Source organism: Doryrhamphus excisus, linkage group LG18 (assembly GCF_037039965.1).
Source record: "Doryrhamphus excisus strain RoL-2023G ecotype Guam linkage group LG18, RoL_Dexc_Guam_v1.1, whole genome shotgun sequence".
Lineage (NCBI taxonomy): Eukaryota > Metazoa > Chordata > Actinopteri > Syngnathiformes > Syngnathidae > Doryrhamphus > Doryrhamphus excisus.
In genome coordinates this window covers 13321404-13346967 of record NC_136374.1, presented here as the reverse complement: position 1 = coordinate 13346967, position 25564 = coordinate 13321404, and the positions used below count along the sequence as shown (strand labels likewise).

The 25564-nt window shown below is 40.5% G+C and overlaps 1 protein-coding gene across 3 annotated transcripts in view; it reads right to left on the bottom strand.

Moving 5' to 3' along the window:
- magi3b (membrane associated guanylate kinase, WW and PDZ domain containing 3b) overlaps positions 1–25271 on the bottom strand; it is a 123432-nt gene extending 98161 nt beyond the window's left edge. For 2 of the 3 annotated variants that reach the window (XM_058054503.2, XM_078798644.1), the window contains exon 1: positions 24453–25271. In XM_058054503.2, the coding sequence (XP_057910486.2) occupies positions 24453–24759 (307 nt within the window). In that variant the 5' untranslated portion in view covers positions 24760–25271. The remainder of the gene's footprint in view (positions 1–24452) is intronic. The other variant, XM_058054501.2, reaches the window with a different exon arrangement.
- Between the last annotated feature and the right edge of the window lie 293 nt (positions 25272–25564).

Genomic DNA, 25564 nt, shown 5'->3' with positions numbered 1-25564 from the left:
TTACCTAGCACTTTTGTAGCGGTTTATTTAACTATTTATGCCACAATGGTACCTCCAAAGTCTGCAGTAGAGGTAAAATGATGTTAAATATAATTTCAAATATGTAATTTTTGTGGCATTGTTTTTTTTAATGTACGTCAAAAAGCCTGAGGGCCCCATGAGTGCAATAACAGATAACAAAATCTCCACGTAAAACTATAATGATTGTCTATGAAATATGTTTTGTGCTAATTCTTTTTGTTGTCTTTTATTAATTGGATTAAGCTGCTGTGGTTCGAGTCCGTTTTGCTTTGAGTCAGCCCTTCTGGAGCGGATTAATAACACTAACCAATGCACCACTGTATCTAAGATCTTCGATTTAACCGTTGGTTAATTAGACTTGACCGGCGCAAGACGGACGAAATCGAAAGCATTTGCCGAGAATGTTTTCATTAATCAAAAACGAAAGTCAGAGGCGTTATACCTATGACCCGATGGGCAGCATCCGGGAAAACAAAGTCTTGGGGCTGCACGGTAGACAAGTGGTTAGTGCGCAGGCCTCACAGCTAGGAGACCTGAGTTCAATTCGGACATCTGCGTGGGTTTTCTCCGGGTATTCCGGTTTCCTCCCACATTCCAAAAACATGCTAGGTTAATTGGCGACTCCAAATTGTCCATAGGTATGAATGTGAGTGTGAATGGTTGTTTGTCTATATGTGCCCTGTGATTGGCTGACGACCAGTCCAGTGCAAGACAGCTGGGATAGGCTCCAGCACAACCACAACCCTCGTGAAAATGAATGAATTAATAATTAGAATTGTATGACAGTTCATAATGTTAAACTGTGACTTTTTATAGTGAATAAATTTCTCAGTGATGACAGTTTGACACTGTAACAGATGATTCCCCCTTATTGTTTCCCTTGACAAAAATAGTCCAAAGAGTGGTTTCATAGATGAGGTTTAAGGGATCAATGGATGGTGGCTTTGGAGTGAAGTATTGCGAGTCCTCATCAGGGGTCAGACGTGAGCCCCCAGTGATTTTTCCTGATTGGACTGATTGACTCCAACACTTCTCATCAGCTGAAGCTTGCGTCGAAACCTCCTCTGCGATGGAGGGATGGGGAGGCACAAACAGATCAATGCAACACTGTGAGCACCTTATGGGACTGAAAGTCCTGCAGAACCCAAATGCAACGTCTGACTGTGAAAAACAGGGAGTCACGACGCAAGTCAACAGCAGTCAGTGTCTAGTGTTTGCATTGTTGTTGATTTGTGTACGGGTACACACGCTGTGATCTTTCATTCATTACAGTGACACATTCACTCTGATGTGGCTTCACAACAATGGTGAGGCCCGGCTCAGTTCAAAAACAGCAGGAAACATTGCATTGCAATACATAACTCATATACAGCAATCTTTATGAATACAATGGCTTACACTTGCTCATATGATGATAGTATAATGTAAAATTCATCTTAAAAATGTTATTTCCAGACACTATCTCACATATACTGTAGTTGTGCTACTGCATTTAATTATTTTTACTTGAAATACATATTATTCTGTACTGATAAAGCAAACATGACCTTATTTATCGAGATATTTTGCAGGTATTGATTGTAGATTAAGTGAAATCTATCACCAAAGACATTATTTGCAGATGATAATACTATGGCATTTTGTTGTGGAGTAAGCACAGCGGAGCAAATAAAAGAGTCTCTGAAAAATTGCTTTACAAAAAAGATGGTTTGATAAAAAGAGATTATCGCTAAACCCGAGTACTACTAAAGTAATGCTATTTGGTAATAGCGACTGAAAGGATGCGGATGTGCAAATAAAAATTGATGGCATGACTGAGTAAACAAAAATGGATCTCTAGCCATCATAATAGATTATATGAGCAGGGAATCTCACTTTAAAAATATACAATATAAAATGGAAAAAAGCTAAAGCACTCCATATTACAATATCGAACTTATTGTGTGGGGAAATAACGATAAAAGTACACTTCACTCACTAACTATGCTACAAAAGGTTCCGTTAGGATAATTCATAATGCAGTATAGAGAACTTACAAAGCTTCTATTCCTACAATCACAATTATTAACATTTGAGTGAAGATCTCACACAATGTACTAAAAGAGCGATTTTAAGAAATAGTACAAGCAGTTGATGTTTGCAAAGTACAAGGAAGAGTACAAGAATCACTGTGTACATCTACTACACTTAGTACTAACTCTTCATTTCTTTGTGAGACCTCATTCTTCATCAAACTAGGTTTCTGACAACTATTAACGATATTCGAGTGGTTAGTGCATAGACCTCACAACTAGGAGACCCGGGTTCAATTCCACCCTTGGCCATGTCTGTGTGGAGTTTGCATTTTCTCCCTGGATTTTCTCCGGGTACTCCGGTTTCCTCCCACATTCCAAAAACATGCTAGGTTAATTGGCGACTCCAAATTGTCCATAGGTATGAATGTGAGTGTGAATGGTTGTTTGTCTATATGTGCCCTGTGATTGGCTGGCCACCAGTCCAGGATGCACCCCGCCTCTTGCCCGAAGACAGCTGGGATAGGCTCCAGTACACACACCCCTCTTGTGAGGATACGCGGTAGAATATGAATATATAAAATAAAATAAAATAAAATAAAATAAAATAAAATAAAATAAAATAAAATAAAATAAAATAAAATAAAATAAAATAAAATAAAATATTGTACTGGATCTGAAACAGGATTGTACCATGATTTGTATTTCACATTTTGCTCCATGAGTAAGTCCATTCAAATGGAACAAAACTAGAGTAAAATTAAAAAGTCTCATACAACTTTTTTGTTAACGTCGACAACTTTCACTTGTGCAGCTGCATTCGATGACATGGCGCTAACTCGCTATCGGTGTGCACGTGTCGGATCAGTAAAGCCAGGCTGGGGGCAGCACGGAGGTGGTGTCTTCCCTCTAAATCAACAGCAGCTTGTGTTTATCCAGCTCAGAGAATCCAGTGGAGATGCGTGGCAGACAATAACCTACAGTATTTATCTCAGGCCGCTTATTTTGGCGGCTGCCATGTGGGCACGCTGGTTCAGCCACCTACACAAACAAACACATGCATCGTCCCTCCATTAAAAGCTGCGAGTAAGAAAATAAATGGCTTCCCTCTTCACAGGCATCGCTTGACTGAGCTCCACTTTGACTGCAGGGCAAGTGCTTCGACACACACCAGTACTTCCCTTAAAGTTCCCTGTGGCGATCCCATTGTGTGTCTGTGCGAAAGGGAACAAAGTCCGTCAAAAAAAAGGATGTTAGAGGAGGAAAAGAAGTTTAAAAGAAAAAAAAAAAAAGATAGGAGCTTACGGTTCAGTGCTTCTGCAGGCTGTCACCTCATATCACTTACTGACACATGAACGCACCATGACCCAATAGCAGAAAGCAGACCCATAGTGAGAGCGCATGTTAAGGAGGCATGGACCATTAGGAAGGTAAAACACACTATGATGTACACCTGCACTCTCTAATGAGATCCATTACGAGAACTGCAACACCCCCTATAGACACTTTCACAGTGGCAATGGGGACTAGGGGACGTTGTTATGAAGATATACTCTTTTCATTGGAAGAAATACCTTCGTTCACATGTAATTATCATTTTAAAACTTGTAATAAGAAACTTGTACAACAAATATAATATAATATAATATAATATAATATAATATAATATAATATAATATAATATAATATAATATAATATAATATAATATAATACTGAATAATAATAATAATAATGAAACAAAATAAAATAAAAACCTTCGTGCATATGTAATTAACATTTTAAAACTTGTAATAAGAAGAAAGTTGTACAACAAATAGTTGAGTTGACTGACAAAAAACATAAATAATATAATATAATAGTGAATAATAATAATAATAATGAAACAAAATAAAATAAAATATTTTGTTCACATGTAATTAACATTTTAAAACTTGTAATAAGAAAAAACTTGTAAGTTGAGTTGAGTGACAAAAACATAAATAATATAATATAATATAATAATAATAGTGAATAGTAATAATAATAATAATGAAACGAAATAAAATAAAAACCTTTGTTTACATGTAATTAACATTTTAAAACTTGTAATAAGAAAAAACTTGTAAGTTGAGTTGAGTGACAAAAACATAAATAATATAATATAATATAATAATAATAGTGAATAGTAATAATAATAATAATGAAACGAAATAAAATAAAAACCTTTGTTTACATGTAATTAACATTTTAAAACTTGTAATAAGAAAAAACTTGTACAACAAATAGTTGAGTTGAGTGACAAAAACATAAATAATATAATATAATATAATATAATATAATATAATATAATATAATATAATATAATATAATATAATATAATATAATATAATATAATATAATATAATATAATATAATATAATATAATATAATATAATATAATATAATGATATTAGGATAATAATAGGATCATCATTGGAAGAAACACCTTTGTTCACATGTAATTAACATTTTAAAATTTGTAATAAGAAGAAACTTGTACAACAAATAGTTAAGTTGAGTGACAAAAACATAAATACATAAGAAATAACTAACCATAACTAATAATAAAATAACTAAACTCAATAATTAATATGATATAATGTAATCCTATGCAAAAAAAACATTACATTTCACAAGACAAAGACACATATTAGGAGAATTAAGTCATAAATTAAGGTGTGAATGTCATGGGAGGAAATACCTCATTCTTTCTCCATCAAAATGTTTGCATGAGCATTTCATTTAGTCAAGACAAACCAAAGAAAGCAAGTATATGATTATTATTTCATCTTTTATCTGCTTTGACAGCAAAAAGAAAGCACTGGATCCGAGTGAGACTGCTGGGATTCTTCCCTCTGGCTCTGTATCGCTTTCATCAAAGTGCAAAGTGAGTGACAAGAGGTTGCCGAGTGCTGCAGGAAAAGTGAAATCGGTGAAGTGAGCAGCACGCCCCTCGTACGACCACGTTCACTATAAGAAGACAAAAGTGTGCTGTATTACCGCGTTCGCCAACAGGCTTGAACACGTTTGCCTTTGACAGGAGGGATTTAAACAGGTCGGAGGAGGGAGTTGTGCAAATACAGAGGTGGAGAACATCATTGCCGTGGCCCGCGTGGGTTGGAATACCAAGAACTTGATAATTAAGGGCTATATAAGAGTGGGTCAAACTATTCTGTGCATGCAGCGTCTTGTGGGGGTAATATGCGTGCTCTGACATGACTTATGATTCACTGCCAAAACAAATATCACGCTTTGAAAGCAGAAAATGTTGTAGAGTTTGGAAACCGACCAATATTTTGGGGAAAAAAAATATGCCTTTAATGTAGCACTTGGACGATTACCATCACATGCAAGGTGGGTAGGCAACTGCCAATGTTAGCTACTCCTTTATTATTATTATTGTTAATAATGAACCCTACTTATTGACCATTAAAGTTATGTGTGTTAAAAGACTGTTCTTATTTTTTTTTTTGTGTTGTTCTTATTTTTAAGGTATTTTCCACACCAACAAAATGCATTGCAACTATATAGTATGTACCATTACAGCCCTAATTGCATAAAACTACAAAGAATGTTTTATGATAGTGTCAGTTTAACAATGGAAACGATAATACAATAGTTCCCTGTTTTGCTTTGTGTTATGTTCCGGAACCACCAGAAAATGGCCAATCATTCAATTTTGGATCAACATTTACAATAAAAGTGATGCAGCTCCAGAACCCTTCCCTTCTCTCTTCTATTGCCAATGTTCACTCACAACACAATAGAGGTTTAAGCCCTAAATGTAGCTCACACACTGATTAAACAGATAATATACACTGTAAGGGCTGCACGGTGACCAAGTGGTTAGCGCACAGGCCTCACAGCTAGGAGGCCTGAGTTAAATCCCACCGTCGGCCATCTCTGTGTGGAGTTTGCATGTTCTCCCCGTGTATGCGTAGGTTTCCTCCCACATTCCAAAAACATGCTAGGTTAATTGGTGACTCCATATTGTCCATAGGTATGAATGTGAGTGTGAATGGTTGTTTGTCTATATGTGCCCTGTGATTGGCTGGCTGACCAAAATTTGCTGGAGCATGAATGCTGACTCGCGACTGTACCAGTTTCTACAGTTTGTTTTTGATGAAACCGACATTCCCAACATGCACTTCTCAGTGGGCGGGGCCATCTTCAGTACATACAATCATCATACATGCATGAACATCAGCAAAGACACTCCAGGAAGTTAATATGGAATGTCAGGTCCCGGTCCTGCAGGGCGTTGTAAGGGCGATGCAAAGCGAACGCCATCAGTCACCCATCCAACTGCATTGGAAGGGAATGCATGACATGATTTAAAATTTGAAATGCGACAATATCAGGACAGTTCCAGACATATCTGGAGGGCTCCGGAATGTCCAAAAATAGTAAGACATAGTAACAGAAATACTACAAGGGACAGAGAATACACATGAATGTGTTTTATTTGCTGGCAAAGATCGACATGAAGTTGAAAAAGTTGGGTGTGTAGTGGGTGTGTGATGACGCCACTGAGTGTGACTAAGGCATATTTGTGCACTATTATTTTCCATAATTGCCATCTGCTGAGTTTGACAAGCATAGTCAGCTGACTTACAAACCTTGTCCTATTTTTATTTTAAATATGCCAGCATGTTTTGGCCTTTGCCGGTCGCCAATTTTCCCAGTTGGTCTAGGAGTGTATAGTTGTAATTATGGTAATTAGCAAAAAATGTGCGATATCATGGCAATCTGATGAAAAAAATCTCTAAATCTAATAATAGAAGCACATCTTACTTGACAGTAATAGCAACAAACAGTAAGTAGTGCTGTGAACAATAAATACCTAATTAGAGGCACAGCAGGCACAGACAATAGCATTGTTTTTAACCCTGCTAAGTTAAAGGATGTGCTAAAGGCAAAATGTACGTCTTTTTTTGTATGGTGAGAGAGAACACTGTACCAAAATAAGAAAATCCTTGGTTTGATTTAGTGCTGGAGAGTAGTACTAAAGCCGAGTAGTACTACTCAAAGGGTGGGAAACCTACTGTAGGTCCGCGTTTACTGAGTGCAGGCATTGTTTGTCCGGCATTAGTGTACACAGGCGACATCAAGCGGCTTTCCCCACCTCCATGTCGCTGAGAAATGAAAATATTTTTCTCTTGCTGGGAATCACCAACTCCAACCACTTCTGTCTGAGCTTGCCTCATAGAAAGATTTCCAAAGAGCCATAGCTAACAACCGTATTAAACAGAGTGAAGCAGATCTATCTGGCCTACAGCTTATGTCCATATAAGGAAGCCCGGCTCCTTGTGACATCATAAACAGCTAGTGTTAGAAAAAGCTCTCTGAAACCGAGCAGTCAGAGCCATCACAAACTTCTTTCAGGGATCACGTCCGAATGCGAAAACCTGATTATCTGAAACTTTGGCATTGTTTAACACGAGAATACAAACATTCTAACTACATTTATAGGTCAGAAAAGTAGAAAAAGCATAAGAGTTTTGTTTTGTTCTGTGTAAATTAAAAACAAAAATTAACGAATCCGACGTGTGGAATTTGCATGTTCTCCCTGTGCATGCGTGGGTTTTCTCCCACATTCCAAAAACATGCTAGGTTAATTGGCGACTCCAAATTGTCCATAAGTATGAATGTGAGTGTGAATGGTTGTTTGTCTATATGTGCCCTGTGATTGGCTGGCCACCAGTCCAGGGTGTACACCACCTCTCACCCGAAGACTGCTGGGATAGGCTCCAGCACCCCTGCAACCCTCGTGAGGATAAGCGGTAAAAAATGAATGAATGAATGAATGAACAAATCCGTCCTATCGATGGCCAACACTACCTACTGCAAATCTCTTGATATTACGTGGAAAAGAAATAGCAGCAGCACCAACATCGATATCCAATGCCACTGTACAGTGTCTTGAGAGATAACGATACATCACAATATCAATATTCTGTCCCTAAACTATTTCAAATTCAATATCATGAATCCAGTAAATCCTGGTTGTACAATTTCATTTTTCTTTTTTTTTTACAGTAAAAACAAAGCTTACATTTCCCACACCGACTGAGACACAAAAGATGGAATCCAGCAGCAAATGATGCTTGTCTGGGCAGAGCGAGGTAACAAGTCGAACAGGTTTCCAATTAGAAAAGCCTTCTCTCTGTTGAAGTGGATTCCGTGCATTCTAGCGAAGCTACCTGGGCACAATGACAACATACTAAGACTGAAAATGTCTGTGATGTCACATCAGGACGCTATGGTTTCCCTTTGAATGACAAAAGCAGAATGATCTGAATGGTTGTTGTGAAAGGCTGTTGAACCGTGACGAGTGACACTGCATGAGAAGTGTTCCTTCCATCTTGTGAACACTGCACGCCTTCCGAAAAGGACCATTAAAATAATTCTACACTTCATTCAGACACATTCAGTAATAAAATCACAATTATAATCTTCATGTAAAGGAGGTGTATGATGTTAAAATGATGCTAAAAAACAAAATTATGCCACAAAAAATATGTATTTCTTCCCATCGATCTGTTGACATGTTGTTCCAAAGTAAATTACAACAAGTGCTGCATCTTGACAAGCGACGTCACAATATTTTGACTGCACACGACAATGCAGTTGCCTTCATGTGCATCAACAAGGACTCCTTAAATGTCGACTGCCTGTGTGAACCACATGAGTGTCACACTTGCCTTACATAATGTTGACAATGAACGCATCACTGATCTAAATGCTGGCTGAGCAGTTTGCTCATCATAGCGATTACAACATTGGTTCTGTGCAATATAATTGGACAAAAAGCGCTTTCCACTTTTTCATGCACTCTAAATCATCAATAAATTAAAATGACATACATTAATGAGGCACACTAAAAATAAAAGTAAAATCTCAAGGACGGCCGTTTCCTGGGTCCAGTGATGTCCGAGATCTGGATGCAACGTCCTTGAGCCACGGGAGTGAAGTTTGACCAAGCTGTTAAATTTTATTGGTTTTGCCGCAGAGGCAAGAGAGAAGCCAGTCAGCGACGCTCGCATACGTGAGCTCATCCAGTGTCTACACCGCTGACTTATATTGTCTGCAATAAAGCGGCAATGACACTGGGCTCCAATATATACATTTATATTAATGTTATCTATGAAACACTTTAAACGATCCACGTGAATTATGCCTAGCAACAAGTTACCACTTTACCGTATGACATTACCTGGAAAAGTAAATTTACTGTACTTAAAAAGTAGATAAGAGAATTACGCTTCACAGAATGTCAGCCCTTTATTTCAAAGTCAGCAAAGTCACTAGAGGACATATTGTGTGTGAAATTTTTTATTATTGTCAAAAAATGATTATAAAATAAAATATTTTATGTTATTATATTATTATTGTTATGAGATTATTTTATTACTCTTATATTATTTTATTTTATTATTTTATTATTTTATTATTTTATTATTTTATTATTTTATTATTTTATTATTTTATTATTTTATTATTTTATTATAAATTATTACTGTAGTTTTGTCAAATCCAAACTTTATTAATATAGCACATTTTAGAAACACTGTTTGCAATGTGCTACACAGACTATTAAAAACAAAGAATGACTAGTAAAAGTACAAATTACTACAATTAAAAGTAAGAAATCAAATAAAAACAAAGTAAAACAAGAAACTAATACAAGCAATAAATAAATAACAATGAGTTAGTGTATAAAACTGTATAAAAACAATATGACTTAAGTTCTATATCCAAATATACCCAACAGACTAAGCCTATACCATATAATCGTGATGACTATGTAGCATGAGCACAAGCATCAGAATCGAGCAGGATTTGTTGTTAAAAAAAAAAAAAGCCGTAACCTTATAACACGAGCTTACAGCCAAACATGTCAAGCGCATCTACAAACAAAAGGCCATAGACGCAGAGTCACGCGAGGCATAATAAAACACAGGCGCTAATATTTTTAATTTGCTGAAAGTCACTGTAATTCCTGGCATCTCAAGCGAGCGCAAAAGCCCCTTGAAGGCAAAGACGCTGCCATGCTAAGCTGCCAGGAGCTGACTGGGAGAATCCTTACGTCACAACTGTTGCATGCATGCTAAGAAAACAGATACTGGCATGACGGCATTGGTTGCTAATGATGATGAAGACGTACATGTTTAAGATATGGTGTTAGTAGTAGTCATAATACCTTTTATTTAGCCAATCAGGAGCATCAATGACGTCATTTAGATGGAAATGCTGAAATTATTCTGTGTCCTTGTTTATGTGCTCGGCTGCAAAGTTGTCGAGTGGTTAGCGTGCAGACCTCACAGCTAGGAGACTCAAATTCAATTCCACCCTCGGCCATCTCTGTGTGGAGTTTGCATGTTCTCCCCGTGCATGTGTGGTTTTTCTCCGGGTACTCTGGTTTCCTCCCACATTCCAAAAACATGCTAGGTTAATTAGCGACTCCAAATTGTCCATAGGTATGAATGTGAGTGTGAATGGTTGTTTGTCTATATGTGCCCTGTGATTGGCTGGCGATCCTGCTTCTCGCCCAAAGACAGCTGGGATAGGTTCAAGCACCCCTCACGGTAGAAAATGAATGAATGAATGTTTAATTGCCTCCACAACAGTAGCTATGTGGCACAAACAGGCATATATACGGAAAACCGGGATGTTTTTTCAATGTGTGGGCAAAGAAGATCCCACGCCATTCTTCCAAAATAACGACATGCTTTTCAAAGTTGTCCCACCAGCTAGAGGTCCAATCGGGTCTTAGCCCAAATCGCCTTAGTTGGCGTGAGCGTGGAGATGTTTGGAGAGCAAAATAGCTGCAGCAGGATTCCTCCGATGCCCATAATGGAGCCCATAATAGTCATTCATTCATTCATTCATTTTCTACCGCTTACCCTCACGAGGGTCGCGGGGGCCCATAATAGTTTCAGTGTAAAATAAAAGTACACTGTATATTCTCTTCAACACACAACACATAATTTTAGCATGTTTAAATCCAGCAATGTAATGTAACCATTGCAAATATTCTATTATACTTAACAAATGTGGAAATAGCGGCAGATGATTATGTCATCCAAAGACTTCACTGTCCTCACACATATGCTGAAACCGGAGTTTTCCAAAATCTCAATTTTTAAGGACAAACACCTACATTTGCATGTGACACCAAAATACACAGAACTTTTTTTTTTTTTTTTATAATCCGTATTTGTGTGGGCTTAACCTTATAAATGGCAAATCAACAGGGTTCTCGCTCTCTGACAAAGAAACAATCCCACAGCAAGTCCCAGGATGCAATGCAAATCCCAACCAGGATGACACTTGGACACATGGCTTCTGTATCTGTGTGAGCGCCACACAACCCTCGTTAATAGCAGCTGTTCATGAATGCCGCCCGCCCACCCCTGCCGCCCTTCGCCAAGCTGCACAAGACCAACTGTAATCAGATTAGGAAGCCACTGGGTGGGCGCCGAGGGGGGCTAGTGCCTTCCTATGTCAGACACAGCTGCATTGGCATGGGAGAAGGGGGGGTGGGGGGGTGAGCAGATTGAAATAAGTGTATGTGTGAAAAAGCCAATGTAGGTGTGATTCGGATATTTAACACGTCCAGTGTTGACATCAACAGTCTGTGTTGGTGTCACATGAAACATCTACATGATGAGGCCAGGGATAACACAACCAGCTAGGAGGGATCTGCGTGATATAAAAAGTCTTCCTTTTCTCGTTCTTGATACCTAACAATGAAATAATATCATCCCCATATGCTAAAAGACAGTACATGGGGATAGTGGCTATGATATGTTGTGATGTACAATGACACCTCCAAAGTCGATCCAGGATTTTGACCAACCATTGTGAGAAATATTTATTATTATTATTATTATTCATTATTTATTTATTTATTTAAAGAAAAAAACACTTATTTTGTATTTGAATAGTTCAAAGTTTGCATTGAACATGAGAAACAATTGTGAGAAATATTTATTATCATTATTATTATTATGATTATTTATTTATTTATTTAAAGAAAAAAAACACTTATTTTGTATTTGAATAGTTCAATGTTCGCATTGAACATGAGAGACAAAACGTACCAGACACGAGGTTGGGACCAAATTTAAGTATTATAAAGTATAACATTAAAGTATAATGAAAAAATATGACTGAACAAACAAACTTTATTCAACTTTATTTAATTTGTAGTCTAAATAGTTGTTTCCCAATGACGTGCATTGATAGCTAGCTCATATTAACTCATTTTCTGCCGTTATAATGCACAGAAAAGGGAAGGACATATATGTTAATTTATCACATAATTTAATTTATCACATAAGTGATACATAAGTATCATGTATGATGGGCAAAATTCCAAAAAACGTGCAGTTCCCCTTAAGAGAACATGTAGTCACCCATGCAATTCCAACTGCATATGTAGATATTTGTTTTGTTTATGCAGACATGGGGCAAACAGCGCTCTTATTTTGAAGGAGGACGGTCACAAATGAATGTTCCGTGTGTGGAGAACGTGCAAGACGAGCTACATAAACAAATACAAGTGCTTCTTGTGTTTTTTCCACATATAAACTGCAGTTATCAGGCACTGTGAATCGCTCCTGATCATAAAACACAGCATGGTTAAAATATAATCATCAAGACCGAGTCGCGCGCGCACACACAACCACACAAGCTAAACCTAGTAAGCTTCCATTCACGCTCTGGAAGAGGAGATTCAGCCAACTTTATCGGCCTTTCAATCTGTAAGTCGGGAGGGGATTGCTCATTGTTTATAATGATTTTGTGCAGCCTGCAGAGTAAATACTCCCAAACATGAACATCTTTTCTAACTATACTAATATACTGGATTTTGGCCGTGGTGCACAGTCTTCGAGTAGGGTTGTTTACGCTCATCATTTATACCGATATAAGTCATTTTGTTATCATTGAAGAATCTATACCAATGTACCGCATACTGTAATTTCCACCCAAGCCTACTTGAAAGTCGGTGCCTCGCCAAATGCAATGAGCATCAATCGAGGTGCAGACAAGTCCGAACAGCTCCGTGGGTTTATCTGACTTTAAGTAACATCGATCAAATGTAGAATTGCTCCAGCTTTTGCTTGGACATCAACAAGTAGCAAGCAGGTTTATTTTAGAAAAAAAACTATGCAACTGGCAGCCAAGTCTTGCTTATAAAGAACATCAGAATGAACCACTTGCTATTTGTAGAACTTATTTGTAGTCGATTCCAGGTGGTTCCTGCATAAAACAAAATAATTTAAAAGTCTAAACTATTTTTGACTAGAGTTACCAGAGTGCTTTTTCATCTTCATTCATGACTTTCAACCAGCATCCCAGAATGCATTGTGTTCAATCACAAAGGTCATCTTGACTTCGCGACTGCATTTCTTTGGATTCATATTGTGTTTATAATTTCTGCACCATCACTGGATCAGAACCTGTCAAAGCAGATATGGATGAAGAAGCGCAAGGGGGCCACGTCTTGACGACACTCGTGTCCTCGGGGTGTGTCGCTCTCCACCTGATGAAGAAGCGCCCCCAACGCCACTCACACAGTTGGGTCTGGTGTCTCATTGGCATTCAGTCACACGCCTGCAGCAGGCGGCCAACGCAAAGCTATTAAGATTCCACAAAGCCCACCACTCCCTTGCTGCCAAACGTACGGCTGTGGAAGAGGAGAAAAGGACCGGCCAAGATTCTGGACTGAAGGTCTGGTCCACGGGTGCTCACAGCTGGAGTACCGACTGATGAAAATTGGCTGCCTCGAGAATCCAAATCACAGCTGTCCCCAGTTCAAGCCTTCATCTCTCCCCTCGGTCATCTGCAGAACCGCGCCGTGACCGCTTTGTGATGAGCCACATTAGTGCCACGGTGAAGCGCCTGGAGACAGAACCCCACCGGACTTGCTTATCAGAAGCACCCAACCTCCCCTCAGAATGCTAAACTGCTTGCTAATCACCCTTTGAGAGGACAGGCTAATTCAGATGTCAAGGCCCATTACCTGTGAGCGCTGCAGAGGTGACCCGAGTCGCTATCTTGCGGCGGCAAACACCATTTGGAGGATGGTGCACATCTGGATGACAGCAGAAAAGGAGTGGGGTGGGGGGGTGGAGCATTGGCCAAATGAGCAATCAGTGCAGTGTGCAGCGTGTGGCAATATTGCTGCATAAAGACAATGTCCTTGAGCATGGTGACACATCAGTCGGACACTGCCCCCTCATGTCTGTGCTCAAAACAAAAAGCATTCTCCAACTGTCAATCAATATATCATTCATGCTCTTAACCCAAGTGCAAGAACCCTGTTTATTTTGAATGACACTCAATGCATAACTGGCGAGGTCAAAGGTCAAAAAGCATACAATCAGCACAATAACTCCCAATCAATTCGGAATATTAGTCAACATAAACTGCCCAAGTTCAACGGGTCTAACTAGTACGCAGAAATACTCCAATTAATGTCTCCATTCAATTAACTGATGAGTCTCTTAATGCTCTTAACCCAAGTGCAAGAACCCTGTTTATTTTGAATGACATTCAATGCATAACTGGTGAGGTCAAGGGTCAAAAAGCATACAATCAGCGCAATAACTCCCAATCAATTTGGAATAATAGTCAACATAAACTGCCCAAGTTCAACGGGTCCGACTAGTATGCCAGAAAGACTCCAATTAATGTCTCCATTCAATTAACTGATGAGTCTCCAAAATGCTTTGTCCAAAGGTCAATATATATATAATTAATGCTCTTAACCCAAGTGCAAGAACCCTGTTTATTTTGAATGACATTCAATGCATAACTGGTGAGGTCAAAGGTCAAAAATCATACAATCAGCACAATAACTCCCAATCAATTCGGAATAATAGTCAACATAAACTGCCCAAGTTCAACGGGTCTGACGAGTATGCCAGAAATACTCCAATTAATGTCTCCATTCAATTAACTGATGAGTCTCCTGTATGCGGTCTACAAATAACCACCAGGATATCTAAAACCAATGGCTATAGGGAAGATTGCAGTAGCTGTATTTCTAGTATCACAAGTAGTTAATCTAGCTCTGCATGCGCTTTAAAATGTCAGCGGAGTTGCTCCGCTGTTGCTGTGAAATTTACACTTTATATTTGACGTACTGTTGTTTACAATGAACTCAACAACGGCCATTACCGCTTTTACAACATTGGTTCTGTTGCCGTTGTGTTGTGCAATATACTATGGTACCCATTATGTCATTGGATGGTCATATCACCTTGTATTTCAGTACAAGGTACATTATTTAAAAAAAAAAAAAAAAAACCTTAAACTGTATTATGGAAAGCAGGAAGTGAACAAATGTAACAGTTACGGATTGTAAAAGTACCAGATGGAGGGGTAGGATTTAATAAGCTTTGCTTCTTCCTACTCCTTTTTGGACATGTGGAACTGTAAACTGATTATGTGATGCATATTGTAATCTTGTGCATGTTAAAATGAAATTAAAGCATTACCATAAAATGATATGACAATGGAACCCTGCAACTGCACAAAATATGTTATTTAATGTAAAAACAGCACTAATATTTACATCATCTGGCTGCTTAACACCCTGACAATCTAAGTATCTTATATTTACATTTATTTAGTCAGATGCGTCTTAAGGACACTATTATTTTTTACCCTTGGACACTGGACAGTGTGTGTGTGCGTGTGTGTGTGTGTGTGTGTGTTTGACTGCAGCACTTGACTAAAAGCCTGACAGCTGCCTCCAGGCACATTGGGGAAGAGCTTGATGAGCGCCACGAAGGACAAACAAGCTGCTTATCAACAGCATGCTTTGAAAGCGGCCGCAAAGAAAGGTCAGACGGCCACAGAGCGCTCATTGGCAAGGAAATCTGTTATCCAATAAGAACCATTTTTGAAAAATAGATTCCTCCTTGTTCAGAAGAGCGTCTCATAGCTAAGTTACTAAACGGTAAACACAATAAATACTGTTATCTCACTCGTTATCGGGTGTTAAGTAAAGATATTCATGAAAGAGGATCAATAGTAAGCGCATGGTTGAAAGCGGCAGCGAGGGTTAGTGAGCCGTTAACAAGTTGCGGTCCAACGCTTGACAACCATCAATGGAACAATGTTCCTGTTAATTGTCACACATGGTGAACATCTGCCATGACTGATGATGACATACGCGACATTTGGAGTGTTAATCTATTTGTAGCTAACATTTATGCCACACCAGAGCGGGATTAATCGGACTGTTATGCTATTGAATGGGTCATAATATCTGGTTGGTACTAATTCAATATCAAAAGGTCCCCTATATTAAAAGTGACTGTTTAATTACTTCATAACAGCAACGCTGTTTGTGTAGCTAGAGCCTGTTTATGTGAGAAAATTCTGTCATCTTTTGAGAGAAGAGGCGCTCTAATGCTCACTTTTGAACTTGCTGCTTTTCATGATGTCATGAAGGAAAAATGTCCTTCTTCAAGGACATGACCCCACCCAAGCTGGATGAACCCACACTGTCAACTACTACATAAGAAGATACTCAGGCACTTTTATTTTCTTTTTTTTTTATTTTCGTTTACATACCTGACGGGTATTTTAAATTGAGGTGCTAGTCGTTTTTTTACATGATATTTCTATTTAATTTATTTTTTTTATTTTATATTTACTGTTGGACAAGTATGGCTGCACGGCGGTCTAGTGGTTAGCACGCAGACCTCACAGCTAGGGGATCCGAGTTCAATTCCACACTCTGTGTGGAGTTAGCATGTTCTCCCCGTGCATGCGTGGGTTTTCTCCGGGTACTCCGGTTTCATCCCAAATTCCAAAAACATGCTAGGTTAATTGACGACTCCAAATTGTCCATAGGTATGAATGTGAGTGTGAATGGTTGTTTGTCTATATGTGCCCTGTGATTGGCTGGCAACCAGTCCAGGGTGTACCCCGCCTCTCGCCCGAAGACAGCTGGGATAGGCTCCAGCAGCCCCACGACCCTCATGAGGATAAGCAGCAAAAAATAGCTGTGAGGTCTGCACGCTCACCACTCGACCACCATGCAGCCCCCACTGTCATACAGTGTATTATATTATCCTCCTTAAAAGCCAGTGTAGCACATGACAACTTATTCCACTCTGTCTCCTTAAAATACATAGACCTACAGGTCAACATCTAAGGGTGGAACAGTACGCCATAATCCATAAAGCCATACTTTGGTTTGAAGGTCACGGTTTGGCTCATTTTTAGTGCACAAAGGAAACATAATACATGTCCCCACATGTAACGCTCTGCACCAAAAAATCAGATTCTGAATACATGTGACTAATATCTTCCCTAACTATTTCTTTTTTCCGTTTTTGCAGCTGCCCATTTTGCAACTACAAACCCGTCAAGCAGATGATTGCATTGAGAGCCATTTCCTGGAATAAGTGGTGCATTAACCCACATTCACTATTGCTGTTTGATTCTGGAGCGTTATAGGTTGGATCAGCTACTGATGGAAAATATTGTGACCCCGCCGCAGCACGAGGGGGAGTCGCCATGTGATCGGGAGCAGGTGACAAATTGTCAATCAACACCCCAAGTGCTGCTGTATTAAAACACAATAATGTAATTTGGCCTCTGGATTAACGCTTCAAGTGACGCTTTTCAACATCATCATCATAGCCTCAGCTACTAGCAACACTTTAGGTCAATAAACATAAAAAGAAGATGACAACCCGCTGCGATATGAGATGATTAAAAATCACAAAAGGAAAACAGAACAGAAATGGTTGCTGTAAAATAGTCCATCTGCTCTGTTAGTATTTGTCCCGGGTGGTTTTCATTGGGAGGAAATGGTGATAAACATAAGAAGCCTAATTATCCTGAACTGGTTGGAAAAAGTATTACTCCAGTTCTTAAGCACCGCTCAGTGCTATACAAATACAGTATAAATGTACAGTCCCTCATTTATCGCAGTTAACTGGGTTGAGACTTGACTGCAAGTAAATTTTCCCCGAAGTAGGATTCAATGTTAAAGGGGACATATTATGCTTTTTCACTTTTCTGACCTATAAATGGTGTATTGTCATGTTAATGTTTTTTCTATCACCAAGTTCTGCTGACGTTGGTCCGCCCTCGTCCCTATCTGCTTAGCTCTGTTCATCATAAGTTAGCAAAGGCACGCTGGAAATGTTTGTTCCGGTGCAAGGGAAAGATAGTTTAAAGATAATTTTGTTTTCTAAAGAGGCAAGAAGTGGTTGGAGTTGCTTATTCCCGGTGTAAACCCACGCATGCACGGGGAGAACATGCAAAGTCCACACAGAGATGACGGAGGGTGGAATTGAACCCAGGTCTCCTAGCTGTGAGGTCTGTGCGCTAACCACTCGACTACCGTGCAGGCCGCTGTAAATAATGTATAATTAATAACTGTGTTTTTTTGTGTAAGTAATCTGACAAAATAAGCTCGGCAGTTGTCTGGAAGTCCTCGAGAACCCAAATCAAGGGAAAATGCATAAATACTTAGGAAACATGTGTATTTGGTAAAATTAAGTAAATAGTACATTGTTGGGCCTTGGCAGAGTTTTGCACAATATGCTACTTATGTATGTTTGCATAGGCAGCTCTTGTGTTGGACGTTATTAGATGGTGCAGGTGTATCTAATAATGCGTCCAGTGAATGTATAAGCGACATTGCAGAGTAGCTAACACTCAACCTTTTATCATTATGCCGCTTTCCTGCGCCTCAGCAGAAATAGCCTCCTGCAGCGAGCATAGATCTTTTAATAGAGGCATCACTCCCGACTCAATCAAAAAGGTACCAGAGAAATGTTGGGGCCCTACTATGAACGTCTTCATCTCCAAGAAGACACAGGATGTGAGGAAGTGTGAGAACAGAAGGGGGTCCCTGGAGAATTGGAGAGTGCACGGCGTGAAATGCTGCTCCACATTCTTTTTCGGATGCTAGCATCCACACTAAGAGCACAGAGGAACTCGGTGAGGAACAACAATGAACATCTGCTCAACCAAGAGAAGCCGCCGTCATGTCTAGAATCCCCCCCCCCCCCAGTAACAGCTGATCTTGCGACTCTATCAGAGTGGAGAAAATCCACTCGCCAACTCAATTATGCAGGAGGTGTGAATAAAACATGAGGCGACCACACAGGAATGTATACACAGCGCCGACATGTGCACCAGTGAGCTCTGGACGTGCGAGCGGCGCCGGTATCTGCATGCCAATGCCACTTATCAAACATGGAAGACATGCCCTAGGACAACATACATATGCTCGTGTTCATGTATGTGATGTATGGACAAATGTGGGCAGCGAGACAACAAGGCAAGGGATCACCACCTATCCTCACAAGACCCTTCATTAGCTTCTGCTACGTCTAACCAGCACAAGGTGCAGCTAATTTTAGTCCAACTAGTTTGTGGATTAGCATACACATTAAAGGTAATCTACAATGATGGAGTGTTGTTCCCCACATTGGCAAAGTCAATACATTTGTATCCCCTCAACTTGGGAGCAAGTGCTTTCATTGCCAAGGCACTGTCACATGCAGTTGAATGTGACAAGGTTTAGCTCTGAGCCTCAGGCTTTGTTGCCTAGTTGACGTCAGTTTATTGTTTAAAACATAGGAGACAATGTTTAATTATTAGAAACATCATTCAGTTGTAGAATAAGAAGTTTCACTGTGAGAAGACATGGGGAATTAGTGTTGGGAAGACATTGTAATGAAATTAAAAATTAGTATGTCTATATGTTTGCATCTCCTGGGTAGCTTTGAAATGAGCCTTTTTCAACTTCTGCTTCCAGGAAGTGTTTCTTCGGGTGAAAAGAAACGCTACATTTGTTTACAATTCCCAACAACACCATCATTAAGTACAACTGGTTGGAGTTCCAGATTCCCGACCAGCAAAAATATATATTTTAATCTGTCAAAGGCATTTCACTGTTTCGTGAACATGGGCCAATATGCAGCTGGACTAGCCGACAAACTTCTGCCAAAGGCTGATGCTTTTCCAACATTACTTGGTCGTGTCGAAGAGTCAAAAGAACAAGCAGTGAGTAACAATTTATCAGTGCCCTAACTGTGTTTATTTTGTGTAAGTAATGGAACAAGAGCAGTTGTATGTGTAGCATTATAGAGTGTGCAAACAATGAGTGGGTTTGCTAATAGCCACTTCCCACCACAATCAGTGGGTCTACCTGAGTTTTTAAAACAATGGTAGCCCTGCAAAAATAATAATGACCACATTATCGGTTATCGATGCTGTAGAAAACCTAATGTTAAAATGCTAAAGCTACTCACCATCCAGAGACGTCTTGAAATAACCTCTTTTCTTGAGAAAATTCTAACGTCCGGTCTCTACTTCCGAATCGGATTCGGGATCCAACATATATGGCTTTATGTTAAAAGCGAACATTTTAAAAACAAAAATCGCCTTTTATTATGAAGTCTTTTATCAACTCCTATAAAGTTGAACTCGGCAGCTAGCGGCTAAGTCGTCCTAAGCACTGTGTGACCAACCACAGCGAAGTGGGCGTGCCTGGAGGCGGGCCGTGAGTAGAATACATTAAAACATATTGTTTTCGTGGGAAGCACGGAATCCAAAGAAAGCTGGAATAGGTGCAGAGTCTGGAAGATTTAGAAAGCTTTCTGTGCTGGTTATCATGTGAAGCTGCTCTTTTGGAGTCCACAACTTAATACAAAAGGCTGAAAAATGAGCATAATAGGTCTCTTTTAATGAATGTGACCGCTCTTCTCGCAAGCTGATTAAAGATAGGCAGCAAGGCTCATCAGCACAATATTTTTTATGCAATCTCTTATTGGATCTCATTAGATGGTGCAGGTACACGGAGCTACTGTGTGTATTATTCCGTGCAGGAACATCATCTATTTTCTATGCCGCTTATTTTCACTAGATCCCAGCTGTCTTTGGGCGAGAGGTACACCCTGGACTGGTCGCCAGCCAATCACAGGGCACATGTAGACAAACAACCATTCACACTCACATTCATACCTATGGACAATTTGGAGTCGCTAATTAACCTAGCATGTTTTTGGAATGTGGGAGGAAACCGGAATACCCGGAGAACGGGGAGAACATGCAAACTCCACACAGAGATGGCCAAGGGTGGGATTGAACTCGAGTCTCCTAGCTGTGAGGTCTGAGCGCTAACAACTTGACCGCCGTGCAGCCCTTAAACATTAATGTTGTTCAAAATTAATTATTTTTAAGTAACAATGCTGATGGTGATGTTTTTTTTTAGCATTAATAATTATAATATTAATATCTCCCCATCGCTACACGTCTCCCTGTGTTGCTAAGAATCTTGGCGCTCTTTATTAATCATCCTTGGCTTAGTGGGCCAGTAAAGAAGGCTGCGAGCAGCTCTGGGGAGCTGAGAGCCATAAAACACAGCATCACATCGGGGCACAAGCACACTATTCCTAAAGCTTGACGAATACCCGTTTTCCCTTTCATCCAGTGTATGAAATGATCACACATATACTGTATGGATGTACGGATGATCTCCAGGGAGCCCGACCTGTGTGCTTGTGGGACTCGGCTGCTGCTACTGCTACTGCTGCTGCTGTCTCTGGAGTATTCAGGATTCAGGATGGTCTAAGTCAGTGGTTCTTTGTAATTTTTTGTCATGTCTCTACTGGGGGACAGAAAAATATTTCATCTATTAGTGGTGATGTCACACTATAATTGGCATCTTTATTTTAAAATGTTTGTGTCTTGGTTGCACGGCGGTCGTGGTTAGCACGCAGCCAGGGTTCAATTCCAACCGCGGCCATCTCTGTGTGGAGTTTGCATGTTCTCCCCGTGCAGGCATGGGTTTCCTAAACCAAAAAACATGCTAGATTAATTGGCTACTCCAAATTGTCCATAGGTATGAATGTGAGTGTGAATGGTTGTTTGTCTATATGTGCCCTGTGATTGGCTGGTGACCAGTCCAGGGTGTACCCCACCTCTCGCCCGAAGACAGCTGGGATAGGCTCCAGCACCCCTGCGACCCTTGAGGATAAGAGGTAGAAAATGAATGAATGTTGGACAAGTGGTTAGCAGGCAGGCCACACAACGAGGAGATCCGGGTTTGATTCCCCGCTCGGGCATCTCTGTGTGGAGTTTGCATGTTCTCCCCATGCGTGCATGGGTTTTCTCCGGGTACTCTGGTTTCCTCCCACATTCCAAAAACATGCTAGGTTAATTGGTGACTCCAAATTGTCCATAGGTATGAATATGAGAGTGAAGAAGTACTCGATCGGGACTCGGTATCGGCTGATACTCAAAATCAAATACACCGTCTCTCGCCCGAACACAACTGGGGTAGGCTCCTGCAAAATGAATGAATGAATGAATGAATAAATGTTATTGTCTCCATCGACAAATGCTAACCATGCAATCTAATAGAAATGAATGTAATCTGCATGGAATGGGGTCAAATCATTCATCATTCACCAGTCAAACTTCATGCTGATTATGACAAATTCAAACATGCACTAATATTGAACGTCTTCCCTGCCTCTCACATCCGCCAACAGTTCACCGAGCCACCCCCAAGAGGGCCCACCCCACTATTTGAGAAGTACTGGTCTGAAATACTACCAGCACATAATCAGGATACCAGGCGATCTCCATCTCCGTCAACTAACTCCATTAGGACCAGCTAGTGCAGCCCTCCCACCTTCCCATCTATCAGTGCTGGGATGTCGGAGGCGGCATCCTGGACTCAGCCGGATGTGCTGCGATGAGACAACAGGATGCAACCAGCCTTGCCACTCCAGCTCGGAACGGGCCGGACTGAATAATGGAGGATGTAATTAGGCCTTATTTCTATGCATGGGAGTGCACTTAGACTTGATGTCTCAAACCAGTCTGCTACGCCATTACTGCCATTATCTGCGTTCGATCTCGCTGAAAAAGTGATGAGAGCCAGTAGGCCAATTAGGGCCATGATGGGGCATTATAGGCTGAGGGAAGAGATGGGTGACGACACTGACTTACATCACTCAGGGAATAATACATTTTAATCCAACTGAGACATGTCGGTTGATTACATGTTCCAATCAGCTGTGACATTTTTGGGTGAAGCTTCCGTGTTATTATTGTGCTTGTGTAGGTTGAGGGTGCAACTGCAGCAAAGTGTAGATGCTATAGTAGGATGGTATAGCGCTACAACAGGAAGTGAACATTTTTAAAGCAAATTAATCCATCTCATGCATAAGAACTCTGCATGGAAGGAGATTAAGTTTATCCGACAGGAGACTGAGGGCAAACAGAAACCGGAACCCTGCAGTAAAGTGTAGATGCTATAGTATGATGCTATAGAGCTACAACAGGAAGTGACCATTTTAAAGCAAATTAACTCATCTCATGCATAGGAGAACTCTGCATGGAAGGAGACCAAGTTTATCCGACAGGAGACTAAGGGCAAACGGAAACCGGAACCCTGCAGCAAAGTAGACACTGCAGATTGGAACAAAATGGTAAGCTAGCGTATGTGATTATTATTAATATTATTCGTCATTTTGTGAAGTGTATCCTCCAACAGTTTATCCTGCTCAACCAAGCAGCGATACATACACATGTTCCACATTAGGTTGAGTAGTTTAAACAGGAGCAAAAGCAGGAATAGAAGATCTCCTCCACCTCCACTGGCTTCCCGTCCCCCAACGTATCCATTTCAAAGTCCTTCTCATCACCTACAAAGCTCTCCACAATCTGACCCCTCCGTACCTCACAGACCTCCTTCATCCACACAATCCCTGCACATCACCTTCGCTCCTCGGACTCTAACCTACTGGCACTCCCCTGTAAGACCAAGCTCCGAACCTGGGGAGACAGAGCCTTCTCCATTGCTGCCCCATTCACTCCATGCACGTTCAAAAAACAACTAAAAACCCACCTGTTTAAATCTGTTTTTAATGTCTAACTTTTTATACCCGACTGCTTTTAGCCTTGTTTTAGCTATGAATTAATGTTTTCGATATTGTATTTTAATGCATATTTTACTTTGTTTTTACTCAACTCTATTTTTATTACTCTACTATAAAGTGTCTTTGAGTACTCTGAAAAGCGCTATACAAATCAAATGTATTATTAAGATAACATTGCATGTAAAGAGATAATGAAACTAAATCGGGAATATACAAGATGGCAGTACACCAAAACACATTACGTAAAATAAAACCACTTAAGTAGTAAAATCGCACATCAAGTACCTAATGTTGTCCACATGTTCAGCTTAGCCTCCTGCTAGCTTGCTTGGACTCAAAGTCGTCATTACTCAGTGGCTAACATTGGGACGAGCGCCACCTAGAGTAGCGGAGGTGGCACTGCTTCAATTACGCTGGGATATGAATACCGGAACCGACAAGGTAACAAGGTAACATCACCTGGTTTGACCGTCTTCAAGCGAATGGGCTCCCGGAAATGCCGGATGACAGCCAACGTGTCCCGGTTGGTAAGTCCACTGACTGGCGTCCCATTGACCTCCAAGAGGACATCACCGTAGTAGGGCAGCTTCCCGACGTGGCACACCAGCACGTCCAGCTTCATCTGGCCCAGGTGCGGGAACTGGCCCACCTCGGCTCCCCCGAGGACCTCCACCACGGAGCCGAAGTCCCCGAGGTTTCCCCACGACACGGCGCACTCCACCACCTTGCTAGACCAGTGTTTCTTCTTCTTCAGGGTTCTGGACATGGTGGCTCTGCTTGCTTTTTCTCAACAGTCGAGATGCTTCCACTCGCTGAATTAGCGCGGCCTAATAAACAGGAGAAAGTGATGGTTCATCTCCCTGACGTGCACAGGAGTGATTCCCACCCATGGAAGGTGTGCCAGTCATCCCACGGCTTCTTTATGTCCAAAACCTGCGCGCTTGCCTCGGTTGCAGTATAGTCTCACTTAAAGAGGCTCCGGTGTGCGTAAAAAAGCGACGGCGCACAAGTGCAGCAATCACGGCTTCTCTCTGTCGGAGCTCCCCGTCTCTCAGGTGGCCTCCTTGTGACGACAAGTTTGTACAGATTGAACAACCTTTAATGGAGCGGAGAGACCCAGTGCGTCAACGAGCAAGCTGTCATGGCCCCGGCAAGCAGCGCTCGGAGGCTGCGGGAGGCGATGTGTGCGCCGTGGAAGTCCAGCCCACGCACAGTGGAGGCATCTGCGGAAGGTTCCAACACACCTGGCACGGCCAAGACTCGTCCAGCCGGGCTTTGAAACGCCCCCTTTTTTAAAAACTCTGCTGCGCACTCGCACGGCTGTGGTGACACTGCACGGGCGCCATCTTATGGTTACCTGTAGGATTACACCTAAAGAGGGAAATTTGTAAATAGAAATGTATGTAATTCCGTAAACTATTTTTTTTCCTACGAGACAGAGAAAAAATACAAATATATAAAAAATGACGTGATGCAATTTTTTATTGTTTCTAAAAATAAAAACTAAAATAAAAATATGCATAAAATACTGTATAGTAATATTGTCATGAGTTAGAATTACACTATTTAAA